At 45.2% G+C, this 9647-nt stretch overlaps 1 protein-coding gene across 8 annotated transcripts in view; it reads right to left on the minus strand.

Annotated features, from left to right (window-relative positions):
* URB2 (URB2 ribosome biogenesis homolog) overlaps positions 1-9623 on the minus strand; it is a 37465-nt gene extending 27842 nt beyond the window's left edge. For 4 of the 8 annotated variants that reach the window (XR_012673071.1, XM_075146420.1, XM_075146421.1 and 1 more), the window contains exons 1-4: positions 9074-9350; positions 7691-7867; positions 2592-5970; positions 415-575 (exon numbers count right to left, since the gene is read on the minus strand). Coding sequence is in view for 6 of the 8 variants with exons in the window: in XM_075146420.1 (XP_075002521.1) it covers positions 415-575; positions 2592-5970; positions 7691-7867; positions 9074-9199 (3843 nt within the window). In the remaining 2 variants the exon portion in view is untranslated. Of the gene's footprint in view, positions 1-414; positions 576-2591; positions 5971-7690; positions 7868-9073; positions 9351-9458 lie in introns of those variants that run through there. The other 4 variants (XM_075146417.1, XM_075146416.1, XR_012673070.1 and 1 more) reach the window with 4 other exon arrangements.
* Positions 9624-9647: the final 24 nt, after the last annotated feature.

Here is a 9647-nt window from a genome sequence, read left to right on the forward strand (position 1 = left end):
CTTAACCCTGTTAAGAAGAGCCACAGACAAACAGTGGTTAAACTCACTGACTGCTGGTATCTGTTGTGCAAGAGCTCTGACAAGTAGAAAAAAAATTTCAGCATGGCCTGTAACATCACAGCTGTGTGATTTCTGTTGACAATACACGGAATTAAGATTGCTGAGTCCTTAAACTGCACACAAAGTTTTTCCAGTAGGTTTCCATGATCCTTCCACCTCTCTCAATTTATATCCAGAACACATCTCAGCACAGTCACCAAGCCCTTACCGTGTAAATTAATTTGACCTGACCACTAAACATAAAGCAGGAAGAGGAAAAAAATATTTATCAGATGTCATTCAGCCATCAAAATTTTTTTTAAAATACAGAAAACTGAAGAAAGAAGTTGACAATAAACTAAGTTCATGCCTTACTTTAGCTTTCTGTTGCCAAACATTCCTCATTTCAAGTCCCTGCAGCACCAGTCTCATTATGGTATAAAACTCCTCGGCAGAGCAGTTTCCCAGCAGCTGGACAAGCACCTCTGTCAGCTCCATCTCCATACTTTGAATCACCTGGGTTGTGATTGCAGTACCTGCATATTCAAGGGACACAAGCATGTTTTAATCAATTCCAAAGACAGGGACTTCCACAGGTAAGAACAGGGCGACTCAAACCTTAAAACAGCTCTGTGGGTACCTTTTTAACACTCAAATGCATAGAGGGCCCCACACTTTCCCTTTACCTACCTCCCCACTGGTGCAATGAATTGCTGTTCTCAAGTATTTCCTACCCTAGGGTTCACAGAGCAGTCATCATATCAACAAAAGACCTTCAGTACAAGGGAGGTGTGTGCCCACAAACAAAGTGTGTGCACAAGCCAAGAGAGTAGGCTAAACAAGCCACAGGACTTTATTACAAACGCTGGCCAGAGAGCTATCACAAGTCACAAAAGCATTAAGCTGACAAAGTTTAGGTCTCTGCTGATCACAATTCACACTCCCCACGTACTCAATTACTGTCTTACTAAGTAGACAGTCCTGGACTAGCTTATCTCTTAATTGATTCTGAAGGCTTGTTTTTTAGTTCCACAGGATCTGTGGCAATGCCGAAATTCGTCTTCAACAGGAATCCATATTTCACCTTATTGAATACTTTACTTATTCATCAGAAATTCTTACAGCTTTTTACAGTGATTAATCATGTCTCAAGGCTAAAGCACTTTACCTATCTTAGACTAGTAAACTGAGGCACAGGATGAGAGAGAGAAGTGTCAGCAGAAAAATTACAGCAATTGACACGTCTTCATGGTCCCTAGTTCTAGTGTGAAATCCCTGATTTCAGTGCCCTTACTGAACCCACAATGCTGAAGGATGAAAACACAGGCCAGGGAAAAGACAGACTAAGCCTGTATCTATGTGTAAGTTCTAGCTCAAACTCAAGCGCGCAAATTCAAGGTTTTCCATGGAGAGCTGTGCTTAACTACCTAATGCCAATACAAATATTGAGATCATGACTGTAGTACACTTGAGCAGTAGCCTCTAAAGGGGGGAGCGCACACCCAAGGTGTGCACAAGACAATCCATTGGGGTATAGGAGTTATAAATAAAATATCCTTAATAAATAAAATAAAATATAAAAATAGTGTTTATTTCATCTTTATCTCATGCTTTTTAAACTTTTTTTGTGTATGCTTTATAATGTACGTAGTATTCTAGTACATTATAGTATTCTAGAGTAGCACATGCATGTAGTTTATAAACAAACATGTATCGAGGCTCCATGTTCCATTTATTTTTTTTTTTACTGATAGATGCGCACAATCAAAAATGTTTGGAGACCACTCACTACAGCATGCTAGTAGTAAGTTTGACAAATTGCAACTGTTCGAAGAAGTCAAAGAGAACAGTTACGTCTATGCTGCGTTTAGTTCATCTCGCTTTCTGAACAAGACAATATAAAGGAGCCATTAGGTCACACAGCTGGCAAGAGAGGTTCTCATGTCATTTCTAGTCCTGGCTCTTTATTTGGTGGGGATGAAGGGACTGATCTGCCAATCTCCCACAGACTTTACCAGAATTACGGGTGTTCAGCATCCTTAACAGTTAGGTGATTTCCATCGTTTTATAACTCTCTCTATCAGATACAAAAATACAAGAGTATTTTACTGTAAGGTCCTCCGAGATCCTCAGATAAGACATATCAGATCTGACCTCGTGCACATCAGCTGCTTCAGTGGTGCCTACTATACCAACTACATGAGTAGAAGGACACTACACCTTCAGCTCTACATGCAGAAGTATTACCATGTTCCAGTTACTGTCAAAATGCTCTACAGCAATGAGTAACTGAGGACCTCAACTCTATTAAGATGTTTACGTCTTCCAGGAGAAGATCATTACCAAATTAGATGGTGGCTGTAGTCCAGGTACCACAGCATTGCCTCCTTGAAAATATTCCTGTTATGCATTTATAAAAGGATGAGCTACTGCTTTAACAGAAGTAAATAGATACAGACTTTTCAAAAAGCTGTATGTTTTGCTAGATGGCTTTTAACTTGCCTCTGTGCTGCAAAATTAGCAAAGGAAGTGGAGAAAGGGATTTTTCATACCAGTAAGAAGCTTTTTAATAGCAAAAACAACCGTGACTGCAGTTTCTTTTCCAGGATACAGCTCTGGCACCGAGCAGAAGACCGTTAGGAACTGCAACGCAGGCTGAAGGAACTGCAGATTATCTCCCGCGAAGGGCAGCTCTCTCAGTATCTGAGAGTAAAACTTTTGGTACAGTTTAATACGGGGTTGCTCCAAAAACCCACTGGGCTCCTTCTGCCAGCCCTTCTTGACAGCATGGCTCAGATCTGCTTTGAGAAGAGTAGTGACAGATGGTATGAATGCTACAGGCAAAGGCTGATTTTGGGTGTTACTCTGAAGACCGTGTTCAACAGTTCTGACCATCTGCAGAACTACTGGCTCCAACAGAGCAGACAGTACATCCGCAGACTGCAGCTTCTTTTCTGGCAGCTGCTGAAGGTAGAGTGTGACGACATGACACAGTGTGGTGAATGCCACGAGCAGCAACTGCTCAGCTGCAGGATTCCAGATTTTCCAACCTTTGCTTTTGGCTGCACCAACATCTGGCTTGCATCCCACCAGAAAAGACATGAACTTTTCCAAGTTGAGCCTCACACTTTGCCTTCTTTCAATAATCATCTGAAGAAAGTTTTCCAAAAAGGCTTGGAATTCCTGGAGATACTGTGCCCAAACAGGAACAGTCAAAACATCAGTGAAAAATTTGCTAGCTGTGAGCTGGGAGGTCATGACAGCCTCAAGAACATCGCTGGCATGAAACACCTTAAAAATAGAGTTGGCATTCCTGCCAGCTTGCAGGCACCTCAGGAGGTGGAAGCAGGTACTTAAAAACTTCAGCAATATCAGCCTGCTGCAAGAGACACTAGCCCTGGTATTGGCTAGCAGGGACAGCAGCACCAGAAAACACCGAGTACTGTCAGAGGGAAGAAGACTATCTAGTTTCAGAAGAGAAGCAATTTCTAGCAAACCCAAGCAGCTTTCCAGCTGACTTTCTTTCAGGATGACAGGGCAGCAGTTTTTTGCTAACAATACTATACATTGGGCAACTTTCTCCAGTGTTTTCCAAGACAAGCTGAGCTCATCCTTCAGCAGTTTGTTTCCTGATGGTACTTCCAATGGGTCAGCAGGTCTGCAAGGAGCCAGGATTTCTTCGTGCCAGGGGATATTACACGCAGACAGCTGTTGAAGTGGCAGATCTACTGAATCCCTAGCACCAGAGGGCAGCACCCCAGCAAACTGATGAATAAGACTGGTCAGAAAGGCACAATGCAGGACTTTCATTTCTGGTAGAAAGGAGCTATGCATCAAACCAAGAGATATCTTTCCAATGCTGATGGAAGGCTCCAGATCTGCCTCAGCTTCCTGAGCTTTGGCCAATACTAACGTCTCTAGAAGCACATTTGCAAGGTACTCTACATCTTTCAGGGAAATATACGGCAACATGATAGTCAGGTTGGAGATGATGAGGTGCCAATGGGCCGTGGGGTAGGTGAGATCACTTATCGTGCTGATATCTCCATCCCATGGTTCAGATTCTCCCCTGCTCCTGCTGAATCTCCCAGACTCCAGGATGAAAGCTGCAGCATGCTGCAAGGCCTGTAGGTCAGCTTTGGTCTGCATTGACATCATCTTCATTTTCTGAAGCGTGAGCAGTTCTAAGCAATATTTACTAGTGGAGGCAAAACTATTTGCAAGTTCCACCGCTCTCTCCCAGCACTGCTCCTCGACACCAGGGAAGAAAGCTGAAATGCCCCCATGCCTTGCAGCAGATGCAGTAACAACACCAGCAATTTCAGCTGCTGGAGACACATATTTACTGCAGCTAACACCAAACAAAGTGTCTACCTCAACCCAAGTGTAAACAAGGAGGAGAGCAGAGTCACTGGCCTTTCTTAGCCAAAGGTCTGACTTCTCTTCCTCTCTTCTAGGAGCCTGCAGCAGCTCCATCAGTGGCCGAATTATTCCCTTCTGCATCTTTGCCAGCAGACTCTGAGTGCGAAGGACCACAGGGGAAGGAGTGACATCATCCAGGCTCCTCATGTTGAACAGAAAAGCGTGCAGTACCGAGCTCACTGACAGCAGCTTCAAAGCCATGCCAGCTGACCCTTCAACAGCAGGAATGATAAGCGTCTGGCATTTCTCCACAAAGAGAGACAAAATGTCCAGAATCTGGTTGGGTGGCAGTTCAAGGAGGCACTCATGAAGCTTTGCTGTCAGGCCAGCAGAGAAGACAGGCAGCCTCAGTTCATCAGCAGCTGGCTGGCAAATGACTGTCAGCACCTCTTCAAAGAGCCGTGGGAACTGTCGTAGCTTGGAGTAAGTCTGAAACATGGTGTTGATGAGAGCCTCCTGGGGCTTCTTCGTACGGAGCTCAGAGACCTTGGCATCAATCCAAGCCGAGGCCACTAAGTCATCCAAGTCTGGCTCTACTATAAGGTGGTTTAATGACATCAAGAGTTTGAGACACCTGAACCAAGCAGGGATAGAAGCTTGGGAGTGACTCAACAACATCTGTGCTATCTTGCGGTAAAACCCAAACTGTATCTCCTTGTGCCGGATACGGTCACTGGCAACATTATAGATATCACTGCTAAGCACCAAGTTCAGAAGCTGTTCCAAAGCAAGCAGCTCTGTGCTCCAGTCTGCAGGGGAGAGCGTATCCTCCCTCACACCCTGCTGTAGGCCAGAGAGCCTGAGACAGCCAAAAAGCCTGCTGAGCATGTGGAAACACACAAGGTGGTTTTCTGCCTTACAGTACGAGTCCAGGAAGAGCTTATATAGCAGGGACACCGCACCAGCCACAACAGCTCCATGGAGGGCAGGTTCACAAAAGCCACTATCCAGCTTGGTCTGCACTGTGTTGACTGGTAGCAAAAGACTCTTCAAAGCTCCTTTCTTCTTCTCCTGCAGTTCCTGTTCTGGCAGCAGCTCCTCTTTGTAGGATGAGAAAAGCTCAGGCTGGAATAACCCAGCCTGCAGCAGAGTTTCTACTTGGTTTCGGATTTCCCTGCTCAGGTGCTGATGCACGTGGTTGTCATCTGCTTGTGTCCAGCTCCTCACAGTCAGCAAGTGCCTCAGGAGCAGACATGGCTGGAGCAAGTGACTTGTCACCTGCCCAAACACACGATTTGGGTTGGTTTGCTGCCTCTGAATCAGGAGGTACTGAGAAAAGGTAAGTTGGAGAACGCTGAACACCTGGGAGCCCACAGTGTCATCAGAAGCCAGCTGCTGACATGCCAGCTTGGACAGCTTGCTGAGGAGATTAACCAAGAGTTCACACTTTGCTGTGTAAATGATGGAGAGTGAAGGAGTAGAAAGAATGCCACTGGAGCAACTCAGCACTGTGCCGATGTTTTGCTGTGTTTTTTGAGAACAAGCCTCTGATAATCTTTCATTTATGACCTGAAGATTGGGGGGGAAAAAAAAAAAACCACAGTCAATTTTGCACACAAAGATAAAGCTCATCATAACAAACCAACACCACCTTCTGTGAGCTCTGGCTGCAAGAAGGAAGCAACAGGGACCTGCCAACAGCTGCTGCTAGGCCTCTCGCATTGTGGGTCTCAAATCAGAAGCTCCTCTGGACAGAACAGTGTCCCTGCGTTTGTTTGCACCACAGGACGACTGAGGAAGCACTCCTTCAGTATCTGTGCTACTGGCAACAGCATAAGACTATCCATACTTGATCCTAACAGTTGATCCTGCAGAAAGGGAATAGGGGTAAATTCCCTCCCTTCTTGGAAGGTCCCCAAAATTATGTTCCAAACAAACAACAAAAAACCACACACAACACACTTCCTACCTTTGATCCAGGAAGCTTATTCAGCAAGAATGTCCACGACTAAATATCATCTTCATATTTCAAAAAGAGCCAATTTCCTGTGCTGATATCTGGAATGTGAAGGACTGCTCTCTCTCCTCTTTGAGGGATACACAGTTCTAAAGAATTAACATTTACTTGAACTTCCATTTCCCTTCCTTTTCTCAAACTTTGTGTTGATTTCCCTATGGTTTTCTCCATTAATCCCCTTTTTATTTACTCCCTTTTCTCACCTCCAGATAATCTTGTCAGCAAACAAATTCAGTAACAATTTACAAATCTGCCTCTATTCCAGAGTTAAAAATCTCATCTGTCTCCTTACACCTTGTAGTGGACGGTTCATCTCCTCAGCTCAAGCCCCACTGGACTAAAATAGATCCTTAAATTCTTTCCACTGTATCCTCTACCACCTCTGTCCTTGGTCTTTAGGGTACTCTGACCTGTACCTCTCACCTAATCTTCAGCCAGACAGGTTTTCACACCCAGACCTCGTTTAAATTTGGCACACTTTCTGCGTAACATCTCTGAAGCACAGATTTCATCCAACCAATTCTCTGCACTTCACAAACCAATTTCTATAGGTAAAGACAGTTTTCTCCTGTTTCCTTCCAACCAGATCACAAGTAAAAGGGTCATTTTTCCAGCCATTTTGACTGCCTTTGCAGGCATCCACTAATTCTGCTATTTCTGTAACCAGGAAGCTGAATAAGAAGTTACACTTTCTGGTTCAGTTCTAAACCGTAACTGAAGTGTCCCCCATTCACTTTCAGCTGAGCCTAAAATAACGATATGATTAAGATCAATAATGATTCAGTGCCACCACTGTTTAGAGTCATCATAAGAAGCTGCAGGGTCTGCTGAACAGCACGTCACACTCAAGCCAAACACACTGATGAGCCCCACAGTGAGGGAAAATCTCTCTCTCCCTAAGACTCCCAGGCAAAATGGCAATATAAGCAGTAAATAATGTAGAATAGCAACATATGGAACTGACCCTTTACTTACCTATTGAAATACTTAAACCAATTCACTCTCTGATAGTTTGAAGAAGTTAAAGACAGAGAGGAAGATTAACTTTGAGGTTATTATTAGAATGCTCTGCCATTTTCAGCCTTAGTGCTGCACAAATACAAATTGTATTGCAGAACAGAAATAGAGAAATTTTTATTAGAGGTCCTAAAAGCCATCAGATTAATTATTATGTATTTCACGTAACACCTTACGCTATGAGGAAGCGTCACGTACTATAGAAGATACACACTGCCATCCAGCATGTTACAAAATATCCACAGTTTTAGTTACCTGTGCAACTGAAAAACTGAGACTGATTGTCTTCCCACTCTTTAAGAGATTCTGTAGTCTTCTACTATGGATAACGTTGTCTAGATACGCCCAGAGTTTCTCAACAACCTCATCCTCCAGTTCAGCTTTCTTATTGTAGTATGAAACCAACGCATGGCTTACCCAATCAAGTAATACCTGTTAACAAAAGGGAAAAGAAGTAATCTTTAACAACCTCCACATGAGAACAAGACAAAAGTAGTACCTCTTCACCATTACAGCGCTCGTGCCTTGACAACTGTTCTACATCCAAGCAGAACAGGCTCTGAATGAGCAGAGAAGTCCACCCTTGTAGGTTTTAACCAAGACCTAAATTCCTAAGAGCTTTCATTCTATATCCAGTGTTGGCCCTGTGCTCCCCTGTACCCTCCCAAGACAGCTTTCAGGAGTCAACGTCCTAAGACCCTTTCATCAGGATATAATTCTGGCAGTCGATACTGATTCGCAAATGTAGTCTTTTAAATCAAAACTTAAAGAATCAGATGGTTTTCACTTTCTGACAATTGGTATTCCTTTCACATCCTCCTCTTGTTATGTTTAAATTTACTACCTAGAAATTCAGGCCTTGGAATTTAGACGTGTGCAAATTGGAAAAGGTTGAAACCTGTTAATTTAAATTATTGATTTCAAAATAAAATGATGGCGTAGGTTTAATATTTTAAGTGAAATAACAGGAACTCAAAACACTGATCTCAGACAGTGCAAATACTAGCCTCCAAACGATTACTAGGCTGGAGGAGCAGCCCAAGACACCCCTCACTCAGGGCAACACTAAACAGACTTTCAGGAAACAGGGTCAAAACAAAAGACTTGAGGGCAGAGGGGGGGTTCCAAGCATCTTCCAAGGAGATGCCCATGAATCCAGAGCGCAATCTTTCCCTGTGCACAAATTTAGAGCACTGGGAAACACATGTGTAGCTACAGTCAGTTCTCCCACCTTGAAGTTCTTGTTCTTAACTGTGACCAGAAACATCAGACTTTAGAACATCCTGTATAGGATATAATAAACAGTGCTAATGACAGCTCTGAAGACAGGGGTTTCTCATCTACCTGGGATACAGAACACACACATTACCCTCTCTATAAGAAAAACTCCTTCTTCCTGCCCTAACACAGATCTTTCTGCTGAAACTACTTGAAAGATGACGTTATGAAAACATTTCCTACAACCACACAGAAATCAAGAGCCACCCACAACTCACCAGCAGAGTTGTATCTGCACTACTTCCTAGGGTCCAAAGCTTAAGTAACTAGATCTGGATTTTATGAATCAATTCATCCTCAGCAGCAATTAATTATGGGGAATTTTTTTTCTTTCGCTGTTTACCAGTAAAAAGTACTTACTTGCTCTTTGTTAGGCAGAACGCACTGGTGAGAAATCCACGCGAAATGGGCTAGTTTGAGTTTGTCTTCCCAAGAAGTCTTGGCGCTCTTCAGCTTCAGGTAAATCCCGGAGTAGATGGCGGCCATGGGGACAGCACACGGGCCTCCAAAGGCGAAGAGGCACGACGGAAAGAAACGCCGCAGAGAAGGCAGCAGGACGGGAAGGCGGCCGCGCAGCCACCGCTCAGGGCCTAACCGCCCCACCGCCCGCCTCCCCCTCAGCGGGCCACACCAGGCCCCCACAGGCCCCCGCTCCTCAGCGCCCGCCTCTCCCCCACCAGGCCCCCGACCCCCAGTCCCCCTCGCGGGGATCTCACTCCCGCCCCCGGTACCGCCCGGCCCTCACCGTCCCGCCGGGCGCGCGCCGCACGCCGCACGCTCCGCCCGCCCGCCCTCCCGGCTGACCTCTGTCCCTGCCAGGCAGCGCCAGCCGATCGCCGATCGCGAGAGGCGGTGCGGGGGGAGCTGGCGCCCATTGGCGGCCGGAGGGCGCCTGCGCGCGGGGCGGCCCCCGCCCCGCTCCCCCCCCCCCCCG

Source organism: Calonectris borealis, chromosome 3 (assembly GCF_964195595.1).
Source record: "Calonectris borealis chromosome 3, bCalBor7.hap1.2, whole genome shotgun sequence".
In the NCBI taxonomy this organism is placed as follows: Eukaryota; Metazoa; Chordata; class Aves; order Procellariiformes; family Procellariidae; genus Calonectris; species Calonectris borealis.